Here is a 21,696-nt window from a genome sequence, read left to right on the forward strand (position 1 = left end):
GGTCCAAGGATGGGGGCCCGGCTCAGCCCTCGCTCTGAGGGTCGGCAGACAGGAGCAGGGCCCCTCAGGGTGGTCATTCTCTTTCCAGAAGGCTTGGCCACGGGTGCCTTTAAAGAGTGAGCTCTGCCCGGCCGGTGTGGCTCAGTGGTTGAGCATCGACCCTGCACCAAGAGGTCGCCGGTTCGACTCCCGGTCAGGGCACATGCCCAGGTTGTGGGCCCGATCCCCAGTGGGGGGCATGCAGGAGGCGGCCAGTCGATGTTCTCTCTCATCGATGTTTCTCTCTCTCTCCCCCCCTCTCTCTTCCTTTCTCTCTAAAATCAATAAAAAAGAAAAACAATTTTTAAAACGAGTGAGCTCCTGTGAGCTGGGCTCAGGTTCTCCCAGAGGTTAGAGCCAGACCCTGGGCTGGTCCCACTGAGCTGGGAAGGTTGGGGTGACTTGCACGTCCCGGAGTGTCCCCTGCTCCAGGCCTCGCCTTCCGTGCCAGGCTACCGATTGCCCCTGGCTGTGGTTCATGTGCCGCCCCAGCAGGGCCCACCCACCCGGCCACAGAGCCAGACTCGGTGGAGCGTTCTGACACAGACCCCGAACAGGAGCCCGAGGGGTTGGCACGAGACCACAGCATGCGTGCCTCACGCAGGCCGCGCCCACGGCAGGCCGGGCAGTGCCCTCCACAGGCCCGTCCCGAGGGCAGCCCTTGGCAGGCGAGGCCCTCCCAGCACTGAGCTCCTCCCGCCGGCCAGAGCGCCATGTGCCCCCTCGGCAGGGCCACCGGCAGCCTCTCAGGGGCAGTTTGCACACAGGGTCCTTTGGTGGTGTCTGCCGCCTGCTCCCACCCCCGGGGGGAGGCCCTTCATGAGCAAATGTGCTGAGGCCCCGCATGGCCTGGGACTGCTCATTGTCCAGACGAGGACACGTGGCCGGTGCCGGGAGGTCCGCCCTGCACTGTTCTGGGGGAGAGCCAACGGCCCCGGAGTGCGGGCATCTGGAGTCTCCGGCCTCCCCTGCCCGGGGCCTGGCTGCTCTGGCAGTACCCACAGAAGGCCGGAGCTGAGGGGCACTGGGGGTCTGCCTTCCCCACACCAGCCTGTCTGCGCCCCTCTCTGCCTCCGGCTGCACTCATGGGGGGGCCACCGCTGGGCCACCTCCCGGCTGGCCCGCCGATTCTGGGCAGGGGAGCCCGCGCCTCTCCGCCTTTGGGTTCTCCTCGAAGGCCCGTGGCCACTGTCGGTCTGTGGACGGCCCAGCACGGCCTCGGCTCATCTCGGGCTCCTGCCGCCGCCAGGGAGGAGGCCGCGGCCCTCTCCGGCCGGGCCCGGGCAGCCACTTGTCAGCGGCCTCCAGGAGAGCTGCCCAGACCCTCGGGGGACTCGTCAGCTCCGGGGGAGGCCTCACGGAGCCTGTGGGCACCGTGCCGGGTCAGCCAGGCATCTCCGGCCCTGCCGTGGCCTGTGCCCTAGACGAGGCGAGAGGGGAAGGCCCCGCTCACCGGCCCCCACTCCGCTCCTGCAGACAGACACGCGTGGACACACGTAGGCACACGCATGCACATGTGCACGCCCCGTCACACTCCTGCCCGCACTCACCACTCACTCTCACAGGCACATCTGTACACACTTGCACACACAGAGGACCCCAACACACGCTGAGGCCACACCCCCTGCTCGCCGTGGCCGTGGCCTCCTGGGCCATCTGCGGGCCCAGCACCAGGACCCGCTGGGCACAGGCCCAGTCGGCAGCACCTCGGGCTCTGCACCCGCCCGATGGCACCATGCCCGGAGGTGCCACCTGCCTCACAGAGCCCTTGGCCCTCAGGGGGCTGACCGGCATGGCCCAGGGCCAACCTGGGTGTGCAGGGAGGGGCAGCTCGCACCCGGTCGGCCACCACACAGCCACCTCCAGCGCTTCCGTGTGGGCCGGCTCCGGACGCCCTGACCTTCCTCACCGGTCACTCTGTGTATCTCCTTCCCGCTCCTGCCAGCCAGGGGGACAGGGCTCAGTGCCCGAGGCAGAGGGACACAAGTCAGGCTCAGCACCCCATTTCACAGAGGGGGGAGGTCAGCACCCCATCTCACGGAGGGAGGGAGGTCAGCACCCCATCTCACAGAGGGAGGGAGGTCAGCACCCCATCTCACAGGGGGGGAGGTCAGCACCCCATCTCACGGAGGGGGAGGAGGTCAGCACCCCATCTCACAGAGGGAGGGAGGTCAGCACCCCATCTCACAGAGGGGGGAGGTCAGCACCCCATCTCACAGAGGAGGGAGGTCAGCACCCCATCTCACGGAGGGGGGAGGTCAGCACCCCATCTCACGGAGGGAGGGAGGTCAGCACCCCATCTCACGGAGGGGGGAGGTCAGCACCCCATCTCACGGAGGGAGGGAGGTCAGCACCCCATCTCACGGAGGGGGGAGGTCAGCACCCCATCTCACGGAGGGGGGAGGTCAGCACCCCATCTCACGGAGGGAGGGAGGTCAGCACCCCATCTCACGGAGGGAGGGAGGTCAGCACCCCATCTCACAGAGGGGGGAGGTCAGCACCCCATCTCACGGAGGGGGGGAGGTCAGCACCCCATCTCCCAGGAGGAGCGAGGCTCTTCCCTAACCCGCAGTGGGCCAGCTGGGGTCTTCTATCGCTAGCACGTACCTCAGTGCTGTGTGTGACTGTCCTGAGGCTGAGGGTGTGTGGGGAGCCGGGAAGGCTGCCTAATGTCCCACTGCATCCTGCCCTGTGCCCCCAGGATGGGCCTTAGTGAGGCCGGGTGGTGCAGGTCCCTCTGTCGGGCACGGCTGTGATGTGGGGAAGGCCGGCTCCAGCCCAGCCCCCAGTCTCAGGATCGTGAATTCAGGGCCCAGAGAAGTGCCCGGGTCTGAGGGGCCTGCCTGCGGGTCTTGTGGGACCGCACCCCTGGGAGGGAGAAGGCCTCTGCCCTGCCTTGGATTCCTGGGGTCCAGCACACCGCTGGGGGCTGGGAGAACTCTGCCACACTGCCAGTGCCCCTGGGCATGTCAGAAGGTCCCAGAGATCTGGGGGCACCCCATCTCTCTGGACGGCAGCAGTGGCCACACCTCAGACAAGGGTCGCCCAGTCCCTGGGGTGCAGCCCCGGGAAAGTGAGCCTCAGGCGGGCCAGGAGACTGTCCCCAGAGACCCGGTCCTGACCCGCAGTTGGCACCTGCTCCCTCTTATCCTCTGCCCAGGCTGGCCTGGCCCCTGCTCTGCCCAGCTGTCCAACAGGCCTGGCAGGCCCTCTGCACTTCCCAGCAAGAGCCGGTCACCCCTTCTGCTTGCCAGTGCTTGGGGACCACCCCCTGCACCCCGCAGCCGGCAGGCAGAGTGGTGTGTGTTCCCACGTCGCCGGGGCCTGTGCGCGTGGGTGGGTGAAGGGCCTCCTGGGCCGTCAGCTCCTGCTTGGCCGGCCTGCTGCGGCCTGGGCTGGCCCCTCGGCCCACCAGCTCTCGGAAAGAGGCCGTGGACGGGGCTCGAGGCTTCACCGACGTCACGGGAAGACCCCTCCCGCTGCTGTGGCTTCTGATGCCGCCTGAGCCCCGGGCACACTTACAGGCTCAGAGCTGATGCCCGGCCTGGGTGCCCCAGGCTGCGGTGCAACCATCCCTCTGCCCTGGCAGCCTCGGCGCCCCAGCCGGCCTGCACCCAGAGCAGGCCCTGAACCACAGCTGTCACGGGTCACCTCAGCCCAGCCTGGAGGCCGCCTGGGAAGGGTGCACGGTGGGCCACCTCCCTACCTGAGAACAGTGGGCGCACCTGCCAGCCAGTGTGCTGAGGGTCGGCTGGGGGCCCGGGCAGGCGGGGGCTGCACGCGGTGCCCTCCCGGCGGCACGCCATGCCCCTCTGCCCTGGCCCTCAGCTGGAGCAGCTCTTCCAGGCGGTTGAGGAGGGGACTGGCGGCCTGCTGAGGGAGAGCGAGCAGGCCCCGGCGGGTGACAGGCGGGAAGCTAGGGCCAGAGAGGCTCACTGCGGGCCCGGGGCCACCCAGTTCCCAGCGGCCCAGCCAGGGTAGCTGAGACCCTGGGAGGACCCCAGCCGTGCGGGTGATCTCCTTGAATCCCCAAAGAGCCGGGCGCAGCACCACCCCTCGCACAGAGCCGGCAGGGCTCGGAAAGGCGGTGACCCGTGTCTTCTGGCCCGCAGCAAGCTCGGAAGCCCTACGACGTGAGGGACGTCATTGAGCAGTACTCGCAGGGCCATCTCAACCTCATGGTGCGCATCAAAGAGCTGCAGAGAAGGTGGGCACCCCCCGGGCTCTCCTCCCACCTTGGCCCCGCCCCACCCCCACCGGGGGACCCTCCGCCGGGGGGGGGGGGGGGGGGCCCTGCCAGGCACAGGGCCCACCCTGGGTCTCCCACCCTGGACCGGGAGGCCCTGGCCACTGGGAGCCCGTGTGTCTGGCTTCTGACTTGGAGCCTGGAGAGTCTGATCGCACGGAAGCAGTGTGGGGCCTGCACGGCTCAGACCGCCCTGCCTCCACTGAGGCTGGCCCGGCCACCTAGCCTGGCGTGCGTCCCAGGTACAGCTGGGCGAAGGTGTGGGCCCGACCTCAGACCAGGGGCTCAGGCTGTCACGGACCGGCCACTGGGACACGAGGGCCACCCAGCTCAGGAACCGGGCCGCCCCGGGAAGGGCCCAGCTGCAGGCTTGCCTCTCGGACCGCGCCTGCTCCGGGACACTTAGGAAGCGGCCACAGGACACGGGCCGTCCTGGGACCCTGCCCTGCCCAGGGGAGAAGTCTCGGGGAGGTGCCCGGCCACCGAGCCCTGCCTCGCCCCGTCGGGAGCATGGGCCTCTGGGGTCTGGGAGGCAGCTGGCAGGTTTGTGGGTGGCAGTGGTGGGTGTCCCCAAGGTGAGGTGGCCAACCGGGTGCCCAGGCGGAGTGTGAGCTGGTCTGTCTCCCTCCCAGGTTGGACCAGTCCATCGGGAAGCCCTCCCTCTTCATCTCTGTCTCAGGTGAGTGTCGCAGTGAGTGCCCCGGGCAGCGGCCGTCAGTCTCCCACCCTCTGGCTCCCACTTCACCCGGTCAGAACGGGCCGGTCTCTGCAGTGAGTGACCGAAAACCAGAGGGGGGCAGGGGATGCCCCGAGACATGGCTTCAGACCCACTTCACAGAGGAATTTCGGCGAGTGCGAGAACCATGTGGGTCCCCCCAAACGGCAGGCTTTCCGGGGCCGCTGAGGACCTGGGTCTGGAACCAGGACCAGCTCCTGCTAGGAGACTGGGGCGTGGGCTTGGGAGGCGTGGCGAGGCCCGGACTTGGGGGGCCAGAGGCAGCAGCGAGGCACGTGCTCCAGCCCTGATTCCCTGTGCCCTGGACGGGGCTGCGGGTCCCACCAGGGAGGACAGGGCCAGGCGCGTCCCTTGGGATTGCTTCCACCCAGCCTCAGTGGTAGCCGCAGGGGCCGTGGGCAGGGGCCGCAGGCGTTCCTGGGTCCGAGCCAGGCCTGTGCCGTGGGACTGGGCAGGGACTAAGGTCACCGGCTGGCCGGCACCCCACCACGCCCCACTGCACCCCACCATATCCGCACCCTCTGAAGTGCTTGCCACAGAAGTGCTTTTACCAGCCCAGAGGATCCCGCTCTCCACCCTCACTACCTCACTCCAACCCATCGGGGTCCTCCGCCCTGCCCCTGCCCGTCTGCCCCCCCACACCCTTGTCTCCATGTTCCGCCCCACAGAGAAGAGCAAGGACCGCGGCTGCAACAGCATCGGTGCGCGCCTGAACCGCGTGGAAGACAAGGTAGGCGTGCGCGGGGGTCCCGGCTGTGCAGCCTGGTGGGCAGCGCTCGGCTCTCCCCGCCCTCGGTCGCCCTCGTCGGGCCTGTGCAGGGCCACCCACAGCAGCCGCTGACCCGCCAGGCTCCGTCCAGGCCGACGCTGAGGGCGTGCCGGATGTGGACGGTGCTAAGGGTCTGCAGGGTCCCTCCTGCCCCCTCCCGTGCTCAGTGTGGACACCCCCTGCCAGGGGCTCCCTGATGGGGGCTTGTGCACACGCCCCTGCCCAGCTGGGCGGCGAGCTCCATGGGAGGAGGCATTGCCAGGCTGGCTTCTCGACCTCCGGCAAGTGGTGTCTTTACCGGCAAGTGGCACCCAGTGCCCTCAGGCCCGTCCCTGGAGTCGCTGAGGGTCACACTCCTGTCCCCCAGCTTGTGTGCCCTCGGGGATATCGGGGTGCACCAGCATCAGGTGGGAACGTGGGGCTGCACAGGGTCCGGACTGTGCCGGGCGGTGTGGGTGTCAGCTGAGGCCTCTGCTTAGGGCTCCGGCCCCCGGGCCCCCAGGCTGCCTCCACTCGCTGCCAGGCCCCGTGCCCATCCCAGCGTCCTCCCAGGGCGCCCGGGAGCGGAAAGGTTGCCCTTTGAAGTCTCTGTGGTCGGAGCGGCCAGTTATCTTGCCGAGCAGCTCGTGGGTCTACGCGGACTTTATCTGAAAGTAGCTGGGAGGCTAAAAATAGAGGCGTTTCGGTTGGGCCGGGGTGCTGCCCTTCGGTTTCCCCGGCAACACCTGGCTCTGGCCCATGTTTGTGGGCCGCAGCCGGGCAGGCGGGGCAGGGGCACGGCCTTTCGCATCCTGGGCGCCTCACCTGCCCCGCCTGCCCGGTCTGGGCTGGCCGTAGGGCCGTGAGACCCACTCAGCGGTCAGGCCGAGAGAGAGGGCCACCGTCCAGGTGCCCGCTGGGCCCTCGCTGTGGGCCTGGCCCGCTGGGGCCGTGTGTTACCCACACCCTGACACCGTCAGCGGGCCTGCCCCCTGGCTCTCGTCTCTGAGCTCGGGCAGGCAAGGGGTGGACACACCCTACAGGGCACAGCAGGGGCCAAGCCCAGGACAGCAGGCTGGGGACCCTGTATAGGTGCATCCAGACTTCCAAGGACGTAGAGGCTGAGCCAGGGGTGGACCCAGGCCCCCACCCAGCCTCCTCGACCGACTCCGGGACAGCCCTGGCCACAGCACCTTCGCTGGCCGGTCACACCGCGGGAACGACCCTGGGACCAGGTGCGCCCACCCCTACTCCATCCCGTCCTAATGTCTGGGTCTTACGGCTCTGGCCCCGGCTTCTCGGGACAGACTGAAGCCTGGTGTCCTGGGGAGTGACGATGGGTGACAGTGTCTCCCGGAGCAGTCCCCTCCCCAGGCTGGAGCAGCCGCTACCGTGGGGTCTGAGAGCCAGGACCAGCCCTCGCTGGGCCAAGGCCAGTGGGGAGCTGTTGGGGGGCTAGCACTGGCCTTGGGGTATCAGTTACATTCCGTCCATGTGGCACTTAGGACGACGGGGCTATGCCGTCTTCGTCCTCCATTCCGTACATGTGGCCCTTGGGGAGACTGGGCTGTGCCGTCTTCGTCCCTGCGCCGCACGTGGAGGGGAGTCATCTGGGCGCCCCGTGCCGGGCAGGGCCCCGCTGTCCATCCAGGCGCCGATGGAGAGGTGCTGGGCCCCTGGCGGAGGCCGCGGTGGGCGGCGGTGGCTCAGCGGCCCAGCCCCTCCCCTGCACTGACCGGTGCCCCCTTGGGGACAGCCCCTGGGAAAGGGCCTCACCAGGCGCAGAGGGCACAGGGGCACGTCCCGGGCCCCATGTTATCGCCCTTATCACTGCTGCCATCGGGACCATAAACAACCCTCGCAACCCTGCTGACTGCGGGAAGTTGGGGCAGGAAATCCAGCAGCCACCCGGCCCTCGGGGCCCAGCAGGCCTAGAGCAGAGGCTGGGCCAGCGGCCGCCAACCCGGCCAGAGCCCCCGGGCCTTCCCAGCCCCGCCCAGCTGCCCGGGCCGGAAGGGAGCCCGGCGCTGGCGGGGGAGCCCCTGCTCCAGCCCCCAACTGCTTCCTCGCTCAGCTCGGCCTGGGCTGTGCTGGGTCCCATCCCGGGCCGGCTCACTCAGCCGCAGGACGGGGGCCTCGGAGAGGGGTGGCACAGGGCTCTTTGGGGTTCATGGTCACTGGCTCCTGCTCACGGGGGCAGATCCTTCTGAGAGGCAGGGGCCTGGGTGTCCACATGCAAGGGGGAGACCAGCTCAGCTCGCTCAGGGGCGCCTCGGTTTCCCGCAAGGAGCCCCTTTCTCCTCACGTCCGGGCCGGCGCCACCTGGGAGAGAAGGACCATGCGCTGCCTTCTCGCCCCACACCCTCCAGGATGCCCCTCACCCCAGGGGGTGGAGCGCAGAAACAGCACCCCCGCAGCCGGGAGCCCCGCACCTCTCTGCACACAGGGACCTGCCCCCCGCCCCGTGGCTGTGAAGGGAGGGGCTGGGACCCACTGTGCCCCTGCTTAGAAGCCGCCAGGGTTGCCACATGCTCCTCCCACCACCTCTTCATTCTGGAAAGGACTCTTTGGCCCAAGGAAATCCTCTGTGACGGGTGGAGAAAGGGAGGCTCGGGAAGGTCGCGCCGTCGCCTAAGGTCACACAGCCAGTTAGGTGAGAGCCGGTCCCTGCAGAGGCCAGAGATGGTGGAGAGCCAGCAGAAACCAGGCCGTGCTTCAGAAACACGAGGGGTCTGTTCGAAAGGAGGTGGGGGCTGGACAAGGGAGCAGGGGGTCCCGGGGCTCTGTGCTCAGGGAAGCAGCAGATTCCAGTCGTCGGAGGGGCCTGGCCAGGCCCCGGGACGGGAGGCCTGAGAATGCGGCCGCAGCCCCAGCCCGGCCCCCCGCAGCCCCAGCCCGGCCCCCCGCTCCTGGCCCCAGGCCTGGGTCTCTCTGGCCCAGCCAGCCAGCCTGCCCGCTGGGGAAGCAGGCCTCCCCTGGGCTCCCCGGGGACCCCGGAGAAGAAGGCGTGTGGACCCCTCCCCCGTGCACAATCTCCGCTGGTCCCCAGGACCGGCTGCCGTGTTTTCCTTGAGCCCTGTTTACTTTGCAAGGTCAGCTCACGCTGCTTTGGGGAAGGGTTCTTTCTTCTCTGTTTTTGCCGGAAATGTTCATGGCTCAGAACCGGGCACAGGGAAGGCCTGGGTTTCCAGGCCCCAGTTCAGAGGTGGGTAGGCGGGGGCCCCGCTACCGAACACTCCTTCTACCCGCTCCTGGCCAGGAAGGCCCTTCAGCCTGGGGCCCCCCACCCCAGCTGTCCCTGGTCCTTCCCCTTGGGCCAGGCAGGCCCGGTTCCCCAGGACTTGGCATCTTCCCAGAGTCCCACTCTGTCCCTCTGTCCACCCAGGCCTACAGGCCGGACCCCAAGACACTGTCACCTCGACAATGTCACTGGTCCCCCGCCCCCAAGCTCGTCCTGCACAGCAGCCCCGAACCACCCCCCTGAGTTCAGGCCTTATCATCTCGCACTTAGATTATTTTTCCAGACATCTCCGGTCTCGCCCCCCGCCCCCCAACCCTTCACATTGTATATTATTTCTTAAATGCCCCTGAAATCCGCCCGTTAATGCTGTCTTCCGAATGTCTGTGTCCATGTTTGGGTGACATGTATACAGAACGGAGGGTTTCTTTCTGATGCTGTGCTCTGTGGGTTCAGTCCCAAAGGTCTGTGAGCCTGGCAGGGGGAGTTGAGACGTGTTCCCTCTTTTTCTGTGTTCCAGAATATTCTGTGGAGGCTCAGGGCTATATTTCCCCTTGCCTGTTGGTGTTTTCTTTGCGGGAAGTTTTCCTTCTGATGCCGTGACCCGATTGTGGGTGGGACGGTTCAGCTGTCGCTTCTTTGTCTTTTCTCCTGCGGGTTCCAGGAGTTTGCACGTCTCATCCTTGTGCTCAGATTTGCTAGCGTTTTAACGTCCGTGTCGTCAGTCACTGGGCCTTCCTCGTGGCCGAGGTTGTTTATTCGAGCCGTTAATTGTTTTTCTGTTGGTCAAGCTTGCCAGCTATTTGCCAGTTTTTGTTTTTCTTTAATCCTCACTCGAGGATAATTTTCCATTCATCTTCAGATGAGAGAGAGAGAGAGAGAGAGAGAAACATCGATGTGAGAGAGACACATGGACTGGTTGCCTCCCGCATGACCCCCAAACAGGGCCAGAGACTGAACTGCAACCAAGGTACATGCCCTTGACTGGAATCAAACCCGAGACTCTTCGGTCCGAGGGCCAATGCTCTAACTGCTGAGCCAAACTGGCCAGGGTGCTATTTGCCATTTTATTAATATTTTCAACAACCTTCTGCCCTTGTTCCTACTGAAGGTTTCGCTCCTCCTCTTGGATTCTCCTCCCATTTTCCTGGCCTTGGTACAGTGACCTTCCTCCAGCTCCTTAGGCTGGATAATCACTCCTCTTCAGGATTTCTAGATGTCTTAGGTGTGCATTCTCTCTCTAAATACCACTCAGATTGCACCCCTCCCAGTTACGCCAGTGCAATACCCACTTTTTATCCTCATCCAAGGACATTTTTGCATTTATCTTCAGATAGAGTGGGGGAGGGAGGGGGGGAAGAGAGAGAAACATCGATGGGAAAGGGACACGTCAAGTGGCCGCCACCCACATGACCCCAACCAGGTGGGGACAAAGTGCAACCGAGGTCAGCGGGAACAGAACCCAGGACTCTCTGTTCCGCGGGCCGACGCTCCAATTGCTGAGCCAACCAGCCAGGGCAACAGCATCCACTTTTAATGGTCATTCACTTGTGTTTGTTTCCAGTCTGCATGGTGGAGTCTCGTTCTCCCCACGGCTGTTTGTCGGCGTGGTCTGCGTGGCTGTGATGGCGGGGCGAGCCCCCTGGGGTCGCGGGAGGGATGTGGGTGCCCGCCATCCTCTGAAACAGCTCGTTGTGAACACACCGTCTGTGCCCGAGTGACGGGCAGGTCTGAAGCGCTGGGCTGGTGCTAAGCTTGCGTCTGTCAGCACACATGTGTTGATCCTTTGGAGACATTGTATCCTCACTGGAAAGTTTGTACCTGCCTGGGGACATTGTATCCTCACTGGAAAGTTTGTACCTGCCTGTCTATCAAAATGCCAACATGGTGGAGCACGTGTGTAGTTTTCTTTATATCTCGGCCAGTGTTTGCATTGTGTAGGGTTAGCTCTTAGGATCGGGGACTCATACCATCCAGACCTCATGCCTTCGTGGCCAGGCTCGCTGCTGACGTGGCAGGTGGTGTTTCTCCCCCAACAGTCTGTCATTACTATACACCCTTAATTTTGTTTCTACTTCTTTTTTTTTTTAAGCTTTATTGGGGTATAATTTAGGCCATAAAGTGTATTTCATTTATGCCAGAAAAATCCACCCAGTGTAAATGCACCACACATTTCAGTAAAGGTAGGGTTTGCAATCATCATCACACCTCTAAGTTTTAGGACATTTTCACCACCCCACCCCACCCCACCCCCGTGCCCCCAGCTCCATCTGCAGCCCCTGCCAGCTCCCGCCCCAGCCCCAGCCCGTCGCTGGTCTGCTCCCCGTCTCGGTACCCTCACTTTTCTCTGGAGCTGCAAACGCGCCTTTTCTGGACGCCCCTGTGCATGGCCCCAAGGCCTCGCAGTGTTTGTGTTTGGCTGTCCTCCCTGGCGGCAGCCTGAGGGTGCCGGCTGCCCACACGGGTCCCCCTGCGGAATGCTGAATAGACCAGTGCGGGGAGGCACGTCCTTGCACCCCGCGGCCGCTGACGGACATCTGGATGGTTTCCAGTCGGGGGCTATTGTGGGCACTGCTGCGACCCTTTGTTTGCGAGTGTCTGCGTGGACGTACCCTCTCGTTCCCTGGGTGAGGTGTCCCGCGTGGAGACGTGGCCGGTGGGGAGAGTTTCTGTTTCACTGGCTGCAGAACATCTCCAGGGTTCTCCCAGGGTCTCACCATCTTGATTCCCCACCAGTCACGTGCGGGGCCCGCTCCCTGGCGCCCTCGCTCGCCGGCGCGGGCTGCAGGCTCGGCGGGTCCCTTTCATGTCCGCAGCCCTGTGAGTGTGTAATGATATCTCATTGTGGGTCCGATTTGCATTTCCCTCCTCGCTAATGATGTTGAGCAACTTTTCATGTGCTTATTAGCCATTCATGGGCTTCTTTACGGAGATGTTGATTCAACTCGCTTGCCGATTTTCTCATTAAGCAGTTTGCTCTGTTATTCAGTGGCGGGAGCTGTTTATGGGTCTGGGTACAAGTCCTTTATCAGATACATGACTTGCAAATATTTCCTCCCATTCTGGGGCTCTCTTTTCATTGACTTAATCATGTCTTTTAAGGCACAAAAGTTTTAAATTTTAATGAAGTCCAATTTATCTCTCCTTGTACGGCTCACGTCTTCAATGCTGTATCCAAGACCTCTGCCGAATCCCAGGTCACGGACCGTTCCTTCGAGAGGTTTTACAGCTTTAACTCTTACCTTGACGGCGATTTTCTGCGAGCGGACGTTGGAGGGTGGTGTGAGGTAACGTGTAAGTCAGGTTTTTGTTTTCTTGCTGGTGGGTAGCAACAGCCTCAGACCGTTTGTTGAAAAGACTCTCCTCCCGTGGCAGCCACCAGTCGAACAGAAATGGAAGGGCTTGTTTCTGAATTCTCCGTCGGCTTGCTTGCGGGTGCCCTTAAGCCCGTGGCTTTCCCTGGGTTATTGTAGCCTGAGGGTACATTTGAGACCGAAGGTGTGGGTCTGCCCATTTTGCTTTCCCCAACTTGTTTGGCCCATTCTAAGTCCTGCGAATTTCTCTTTTAATCCTCACCCAACGACATGCTTTTTACTGATTTCAGAAAGAAAGGGAGAGGGAGAGAGAGAGAGAAACATTGATCAGATGCCTCCACACGCACGCTGCCCGGGGATCGGATCCCCCACCCGCATCTGTGCCCTGACTGGGTATTGAACTCGCAGTCTCTCGGTGCACGGGCTGACGCTCCAACCCACAGAGCCACGCCAGCCAGGGCAGTCCGTTGACTGCTTGCATGAATTTTAGAATCGTCGTGTCCGTTTCTACCACAATAGATAAATAAATAATACATGCCTGCAGGGATTCTGACAAGGTGTGTGTTCAACCTATAGATCCATCTGGGGGAAAATTGACATCTTACCAATATTGAGTCTCCTAATTCATGAACCTGGTGTACCCTTCTTTACACCTACTCTTACTTTTATTTCTTCCAGGAATGTTTTGTAGTTTTCAGTGTATAAATCTCACACGTCTTCTGTAAAATTTACTCCTAAATATTTTATTATTTTTAATGTGATTTTTTTTCAATTATTTTTTCTTTATTGATTTTAGAGAGAGAGGAAGTGAGAGGGAGAGAGAGATAAAAACGTCGATGAGAGAGAACATCGATTGACCGCCTCCTGCATGCCCCCACTGGGGATCAGGCCCACAACCTGGGCATGTGCCCTGACCGGGAATCGAACCGGTGACCTCTTGGTGCATGGGTCGACGCTCAACCACCGAGCCACACCGATCAGGCTTGATACGATTGTTAATGGAATTGTTATTCTTAATTTTGTTTTTGGGTTGTTTCTCACTCGTGTCTAGAAATACAGTTGCTTTTCTGACATCGAGCATGGAGAAAAACATGCAGCCCAGCAGTAAGTGTGGTGTCAACAGTGGGTCGTCTGTAGATTCTCTGTCAGGTTGAAGAACTGTTTCCTTCTATTCGGAGTGTGTCAGCGCTGACACCAGATGCCTGGTCTGTTTCTTCAGCGACGACCCCAGGGTTTTACCCCTCATCCTATTCACATGGTCTGACACATCCGTTGCTGCGGGAATGTGTCCCACCAGCTGCGGAGGGATCCTCTCTTCACAGGTTGCTGCATTCGGTCTGCTGATGTTTCGTTAGGGATGTTTGTGTGTCTGTTCATGAAGGGATTGACCTGTAGTTTTCTTGTAGTTTCTTTTTTTTTTCCTTCTGATGTTGGTGTCCATGATATTACAGTCTTTTACACATTTTAGGTGACTTTTGTAAACATGACCTGGTTGGTTTCGTGAAAAGGATGTAATACATTCGCATTTGGTCTAATGTCTTACAACTTTGGATTGATTCCGAGCCACGTATCTTGAACTTTCCACTCGAACTAAACTTCTTCATGTTCATTTTTCTCCTCTTTCCTGCCTCTTGGTGGGTGAATGACTGTTTCTCATTCTGTTCCTTCTTCTTCTGGCTTGGAAGCTATCTTTTCGGCTGCCATTCCAGGAGAGGCGAACCTAGAACATTCGAAACGGGACACCCAGCAGAGTTCACTGCTGTCTGTACCCACCTGTGTCATCAAATAAGGACCTCGAAACCCTCTCCTGCCGCCGTATATGCTTTGTTGTTGTGTATTTTAGTTCCGTCGTACTTTCCCATGACTCGTGGAGTTTTACACAATCAATACGGGTTTGCATCTGCCCCTGCGTCGCCTCTTTCTCCTCTCCTTGCTTATTTTTAATCTCAGATCTTACATCTGGGCTCACTTTTTTTTTTTTTTCCCCAGCTGCAAATTATTCGTTAGACTTTCCTTCCATGAAAATCAAAATCTCTCAGGTGTTACCTGTTTTTAAATGACTTTTCTTTTTCTTTCTTTTTTTTTTTTAACCCTTGTTCTTAAAAAGTATTTCCACTCTAGGCCCTCGGTTACCAGATGGTTTTCCCTTAGCTCACGGAAATCTCGCCTGGCGGTTGCTTGGCTCCATGGTTACTGCTGAGAACAGTGGGAATGGACGGTGACTCCTCGGAAGGCAAGGCTGTCTTCTCTCCGCTGCCCTGAGGCCTCTCCTCGGGCTCCGGCGCTCTGCTAGCAGGAGAGCTGGTTCTGTTTCTTCTGCTTGGAACTAGCAAGTTTCCTTAATCCGCAATTTGGCGTCTTGCATGGGTTTTAAGATTTCACTCAGCCGTTATCTCTTCGAATTTTACTTCTGCTCATTGCCCCCTTCTGGAATTTCCACTGGACACGTGACAGCCCACCTCGGTCCCCTCCATGTCTCCGAATCGCCCTAATTTTCCAAATAAAATCACGTCGCTCCTCCGGTCCACCTTCCAATTCACTAAGGTTTCTTCAACGGTGTCTGATGTGCTGTTACATCTGTGCAAAGAGTCTGGAATTCCAATTATTATTATTTTTCTATTTATGGAGATTCTATTCGGGTCTTCTTCATACCTCGCAGATCGTGTTTATCTTCCTCCTGGCTGGCGTATTTAAACTTTAGACGACTTCTTGGAGTGAATGAATATGGTTATTGCACGTTCGGTTCCTGGTCATGGTGGCATCGGCAGGCTCGGGGAGTCTGTCTCTGTCTTTGTTTTGGTGTCTGCCGTCATTCGCGATGTTCCCTTCTCTTCGAGGGTTTTCTTTTTTCGAACCGTAAGGTCACATCTCTCAGGATGTATCTGCGGGGAGTTCTGAGCCCAGTAGGGAGCTGAGGTCCTCTTCCTGCGCGGGAGGGGGCCCGCCGGGGCTTCACCCCCAGGATCGCGACCCCGGCCCAGCCAGGTGGGCGCGGCTCCCGGGGCGGATCGGGCTCCACGCCCGGTGCAGGGCAGTTCCTCTACGCACTTCCCAGGGAGCGGCCGTGTCTCATCGGCCCTCACACTGAAGTGAGAGCAACCGGAGGGGCCCAGCTCGACAGAGCCCCGCCGTGAGCCGCCGCCTGGGGCCGGCCCGGGCGTGGACACCTGGCCACCCACGGCCGGTGAGACTGGAGACCGGAGCGCAAGTCCTCGGCCCGTCAAACGCCTTCAGGGGCGTTTCCTCCGGGCGGTTCTGCTTCGTGTGTCCAGCCTCTGCCCTCCTCGTGTCCAGGTTCGCTCGTCCACCTGAGCCTCCCTCCAGCACGCGGTCGGTACCCTCCTGTCCACTCACTTGGCGAGGGGGATTGATGGGACTTCTGTGGGCGGCCTGGGTTTTGTGGGCACCGCGCCCCAGATCCCCGTGCTAGTCCTGACCCTGTGTTCCGTCTCCCTGTGGAACCTGGAACTTCGGGGCCTGGAACACATCTTCACGCTGGGCCCTTGGGGCTTAGTCCTGGGCGGGCCTCGTGCTGGGATTCCGGGGGGTCTGGGCTGGCCCAGCGACCCTCAGCGAGGAAGGACCCCCACTAACGGTACCGAAACCAGCCGCTTGATCCAGCCCGGAGCCTCGAGGCCAGGGGCCAGCACACTGTGGCCTGGGGGCCAAACTGGACCCCCACCTGTTTTCACATAAACAAACAGACAAACAGAAAAGCAAACAGAAGCCCGTGCTGTAGAGATCGCATGTGCCCCGTGCGCCCTGCCGTGTAGCCTCCGCCCTTCAGAGAAGTGTCCGAGCCCCATCGAGGCCAGCGGTGTCCAGCAGAAACGGGACGGTAGCCACAGGTATCATTTCAAGTCTCCTAAGAGCCACCGTTTTAAAAATGGGCTAAAAGCATTGCGATAGTTTGTTTGATTTAACCCCACAGGTTGAAACGTGATCATTTCACGTCTGGTCAGTGTTTTGGACTTTGCCGGTTCGCTCAGCCTTCCAGAGGTCTTGTGCCTGTAGCTCCGATGCGGAGTTTTTGTGAGGACAGCCTGGCCTGCGTTTCAGGATCATGAAACTCACAGTGAAAAACAAAGACCCTCGGGCCCGTCATTCCAAACACAGGGTTTCCCAGCGGCCGAATGGGGGTTCTCTGTTTCCATTTGAATCTGTTGAAATCTAATTAAAAGTCGGTTCCTCACTCTCACGAGCCGCATTCCCAGGGCTCCTGGGACAGACCGGGCTGGTGACGAGGCGATCACTCAGGGCAGCTTTACTGTCGTGTCCTCGCGAGCAGGGGTGAGTGAGGTTCCCCCAGGCCCAGCCCGGGGCAGTGGCGGCAAACACGGGCGGGGTGAGTGGGTGCCAGGTGCGGGACAGAATGGGGCAGCTGGGTGGGAGCAGCAGCTTACAGCCCGGCACCACCCCGCCCCTCTTCCCCCAACAGGGACTCATCCTTACAGACCCCTCCTGGGCTCCCATCCCCAGAATCGTCCCTGCATTCGGTCCTTGAGCCCTCAGAGCCCAGGGCCCATGCCTCCCGAGGTCCTGCCGCCCGTCCACCTGGGATTCCGGTTCTTGTACCCACGTCTGTCTCCCACCGGCCTAGCGTCCCCCACCGGGCTCTCAGAAGGCCGTCAGAGCAGCACTGGCTGCAGGGGGTGCATTTGCGCTGCGCCCCCAGCACCAGGCCATCTTGACTCCATGGCGCGCCTCCCTACCCACTCAGGCTGGTTGCATCAGAAAGTCTGCGGCCTCACAGGGCAGCACCGGCCCAGCTCCCCTCCTCTCGGTCCCCTGCCCAGCCCCCACCTCCCTCGGCCCCCCAGCACTTCTCTCTGCTGGTGAGCTGCTCTTGAGTGACGCGGCCGTAAATGGGCGAAGGTGTGGGGCTCTGGCTGATCAAAGGGCTCCCTTCAGAAGCCGTCACTCGTTGCTATTCTGGGAACTGGTTATTTTAAGGTTCGTGTATTTTTTCTTTCCTGAGGAGCCGACTCAGTGGATGGCGAGGTCCTGAGGTGCTGGCTCTTCGGTGAAACCACACAAGCCCTGTTCTGTCTGAGGTTTCAAAGATAACCCTATACTGAAAGCGGCACTTGACGCTCAGCGCCGCCACCCCCATTCCTGGCCAGAGGTGGGCGGGCCGCCAGGGGGTCCTTGCACCCTGCGAGCACCGAGGGGACGTGGGGGCCCCTGGAACGCGGCTGCAGCCCCCCGGAGGGAGACTGAGCTCAAGCCCGGCGGGCTTGGGAGTCTCAGGGCCCCTGGGAAGCTGTGCCCAGCACTGTCGCAGACACGGCAGCCCCCAAAGGCCCTGCCTAGCGCCTGGCTTGGCAGACATCTTCCAATACATGGCCCAGCTTTGGCCAACAGTCCTCTGGAAAGAGCCCCCCCACCCCCATCCCCCATTAGTGGCTGGAGAGCTGCACGCTGACATCAGAATTTCAGAAAATGGTAATACCCCGGCACGGGTGCGGGCAAACAGGCATTCTTACACACGGCCGGCGGGAACGAGGGTCACCCCTGTCACAGAGCTTCCAGAAAGGGGTCTATTAGCATTCAAAACACGAGCACCGGGCGTCTCTCCTCCCCTTCCTCCCTCCAGGCTCGAGCCCTCTGCCTCTCTCTCTGCTGAGCTCCAGGGGCCCTTCTTCCGCCTCCGTGGCTCGTCGGCTGAGCCCACGCAGCCCGGCTGGCTCACTTCTGCCACCTCTGTGAGCATCTAAGTAAACGTTCTCTTGTCGCTCAGCAAACCCCGGGACCCAACATCTGTGCCTGCGGGAGAAGCGCCCTGAGTCGGGGTGCGGACGGCGAGGACGGCCACCGCACTCGGGGTGGGGAAGGCGGGGAAGCAGGGGCCCCTCGGTGGTGGGCACAGGTGTGCAAGGCTGCGGCCCTGCGGCCTGAGGTGAATGAGCCCGTGGCTGTCAGCTGCTCTGGGGGCCGCTTCGGATGAGCTGCTAAGTCACCAACTTAAGATGCTGAGAATGGGGTCCCAGGTTTCTGAAAGCATGTCGCCAAGCCTCCTGCTCTGGTCCTCGGCCCTCTGCCAACTGGGGTCCCACCAGGATTCTCCCTCTGTCATGCCAGCCTGTGACCCCTTCCCCTGAGGTCCCTCCCCAGTCTCTGGGCTCGCTCAGCACGGCCATCCAGGTGGTGGCCATTGGTCTGAGCCCCTTTCCCTTCAGGCCTTCTCTGGGTGGAGATGGGGATGCTGTCATTTGGGGCCAGGCCTCCTCCCAGGCCTGAAGACCAGCCCAGCTCTTAACTACTCCAGCCAGAACTGATGTATACATCACCTCTGATCATCCCATTGGTTAGAATGAGTCACGTGACCCTCCCCCAGAGGCATCTGGGAAATGTAGTCCCAGCAAGACCGCCATTTTCCAGCCACACAGTGGGAGGACCAAGAATCTTTGCAGTGTCCATGGGATAGGATGTCCGTCTGTCCACTCAGGTGCTCGCGGGGCAGCAGGCCTGGCCACCTGAGCATGAGGTGACTTCTGCTGCCAACCTGTTCTTGCCCACCCACAGCCCTTTCCAGGATCCGACATCAGTGCCTGGCCATTGAGGGGGACCACGGCCAGTGCTCAGCCCTGTCCCTCCTGCAGGCGCCCTAGAACAGCCCGGCACCCAAGGGGCCGTGTGCTGGGATTTGTTCTGTGGGTCGAGGACGAGAGGGTACCCGAGGAGCGAGGCCTGGGAACAGACCCATGTCTGAGTGTCCGTCCCCAGCACAGGCTGTTGGCACAGAAGCAACAGATGGGAGGAGGCATGGTCAGTGCAGGGTCCGAGCCACCGTCTGAACCCTCCCCTCTCCACCCTCGCCCCACGGTCCAGGTGACAGGGCTGGAGCTGGGCCCTCTGGGGGGCTGGACCCGCACCTGCGGGGAACCCCTCACTAAGGTCAGAGACACGGTGGCCCGTCACAGGGCAGCAGGGCGGCCCACCGGCAGACACGCCCCATCCCGTCTGTGTTCTGGGTTCTGCAAGTGCTGGGAGTAATCATGTTCCCAGCCATTTCGGGGACCCCATCACTGAGATGAGGGCGTGGGTCAGGTGGCCTCGGGGACGACAGGCATGGACCCTGCCGTCCATCCGGAGGGACCCCTCAGGCCCCTGTGGCGTCTGGGGGTTTTGTTGCCAAGAGGCCACCATTGTGGGAGGGAGGGCGGAGCTCAGGCTGGGCTGGAGCTGAGACCTGGAACTGGCATCGGGGCTGATGCTCGGGGCAGCCTGGCGGGGCTGCTGCCTGCGCCTCTCCTGAGGGGACAGCAGAATGCAGGAAGGCGGGTCTCTTAGTGTGCCCCCACCAGCGGCCGCAGACCCCATGGCGGTGGCATCCAGCTTGGCCTCCGGGAAGAAGCATGAGCACTCGGGGCTCGGGCTCCGCCCTCTCCTGCCGTGCGGCCCTGGACAAGCCTCCCGAGTCCCGCCTCAGTTTCCCCAGGTGCACCCTGGCTCCTGCTTTTCCTGTCCTCGGCACCCCCTTCCTCTCTCCTGAGCGTTTCTCTGCCAGTCCGTCTGGGTGACAGTCCCCCCAACTAGGCCTCTCCTGAATGACTCTATTTATAGGCCTCAAGTATGGGCCAGAAAGGAAACTTACATTTTTAAAAATTTAGCTCAAGCTCGTGTCAACTTCTGTGGGTTGATGGCTGAGAGAGGCTGCCCGGGCCGGGCACAGACAGCCATGTGTGCCCAGGCGCGGGTGCCCGCTGCTTGGGTCGTGCATCTCGGGGACCGGGCTGGGCGGCATCGGCAGGGCTGGCCCGAGGGCCGCCCCAGCCTTGTCTTTGCGGCAAACCCTCCCCGGCTGCCTTGGCCGACCTCAGAAAAACATGTATTTTGATCAAAATGGGCCCTTTTTTAAACTTGTCACCCTGTGGGTCAGGGCACAGCCTGCCCCCGGCGGTCCTGCATATTAAGCAATGGCTTGGTCACCACCAAAAATAGATGTCCCAGCCCAGAGGCAGGGCCCGGGAGGGGACCAGCGGGAAAGGGGCAGCCTGCCCAGGCCCTGGAGGAGGCAGCAGGGACTTTGGGGGCCACCCCCAGTCCGGGGAGCTGGGCTGGGACACCGGGCAGCGGGAACCGGGCGGCAGCCTGGGTCGGGGTGCAGCCCTCGCCCGCCGTGCCCCATAGCAGGTGGAGGCCAGCAGGCCCATGGCCACAAAGCACACGGGGGTCGGGGCCTCCCTGCTGCGGGTCGGCCTGGGCCTCGGGCCCCGGGTCCCACGAAATGGCTGCCGCCAGGCAGACCCAGGAGCACGGCCTTCGCCCGGGGTCCAAGTGCTCCAGGGGCAGATGGAAACTTGTGTGGGTTAGAGCCAGCCGGAGGCGCGCAGGGCTGTTTGGGTTGGCAGCGCGCTCCCTCCCCACCCCCTCCGCATCCACGGCTCCCGCCCTCCCCACGGCCTTCCATTCATGCCTGGCTCCACCGCCTCCCTCCTTCCCCGGCCCTCCGTCTGCTCCGAAGGCCCTGGGCTGGAGGAGGCAGCCTCGAACCCCTCCCCGAGTTTGGAAGAGCCTGCAGGAGGGGGAGGGCTGACTAGGAAGGCCTGCTTCCCAAGAACCTTTCTCCAGCCGGGGGCCCCTCTGACCTCCAGATCCTCGTCCGTGAAGTGGGAACCAGTGGGAGGACCAGGCAAGCGGCATGTAAGGCAAGCCTGTGGGTGTTGCACCCAAAAAATGCCCAGTACAGAGGCTCTGTCATGGGTCCTACCTCCAGGAGGCAAAAAGGTCCCCCGGGTAGAATGAGGGCGAGGCCTGACACCCCTTCCGCTCAGGAGAAACCCTCTGCATCCAGGCAGGATCTGGGGCTTTGGAGAGGAGACTGAAGAGTGTGTTGGTCTGCAGGAAAGATCTCTGGGCGGGCGAAGGAGCAAGGCACAGGGGCATCTCAGGGAACAGTGTTCTGGGCAGAGGGTACAGCAAGTGCAAAGGCCCTGGGGTGGGACCATGCCTGGCTTGTTTAAGCAACAGCAGCGTGCAGTGTGGCCAGAGCCATGGGTTAAGGAAGAGTGGACAGGTAGAGAAGGGGACAGACCGCCGGGCCCTGGGAAGTACTGGAGGGACTTATGTCTTCGACTGGAGAGAGGTGGGGACCTCAGGCTGAGGAGGGCGGCGACCCGACTCATATTTTTAGCTGCATGCATCTGGTATGTTGAGAGTTGGCTGTAGAGGGGCGCGGGGACCTGTGAGGCCAGTGTACACTCCCCGCCCCCCGCTTCCTGCTCACCACCGCCTGTCCTGGGGTACAAGTTGGACAGCTGCACAGCCCCCACCGTTCCCTGCCGGCCGGGAGCGCAGGTCAGGTCTCGCACATAAAGAGCCATCTGTGTGAGCAGTGAGGTGGCCGGCATCCTGCCAACCGCACAGAGACGC

The 21,696-nt window shown here is 61.8% G+C and overlaps 1 protein-coding gene across 1 annotated transcript in view; it reads left to right on the forward strand.

The window, feature by feature from the left end:
• The window catches only part of KCNQ1 (potassium voltage-gated channel subfamily Q member 1), a 283,407-nt gene that overhangs the window by 217,140 nt on the left and 44,571 nt on the right, over window positions 1–21,696 (forward strand). Inside the window, exons 13-15 of the mRNA XM_036281174.1 lie at window positions 4,152–4,246; window positions 4,918–4,964; window positions 5,690–5,751. Coding sequence (XP_036137067.1) covers window positions 4,152–4,246; window positions 4,918–4,964; window positions 5,690–5,751 — 204 coding nt within the window. The remainder of the gene's footprint in view (window positions 1–4,151; window positions 4,247–4,917; window positions 4,965–5,689; window positions 5,752–21,696) is intronic.

Source organism: Molossus molossus, unplaced genomic scaffold, assembly GCF_014108415.1.
Source record: "Molossus molossus isolate mMolMol1 unplaced genomic scaffold, mMolMol1.p scaffold_m16_p_31, whole genome shotgun sequence".
Taxonomy (NCBI): Eukaryota; Metazoa; Chordata; class Mammalia; order Chiroptera; family Molossidae; genus Molossus; species Molossus molossus.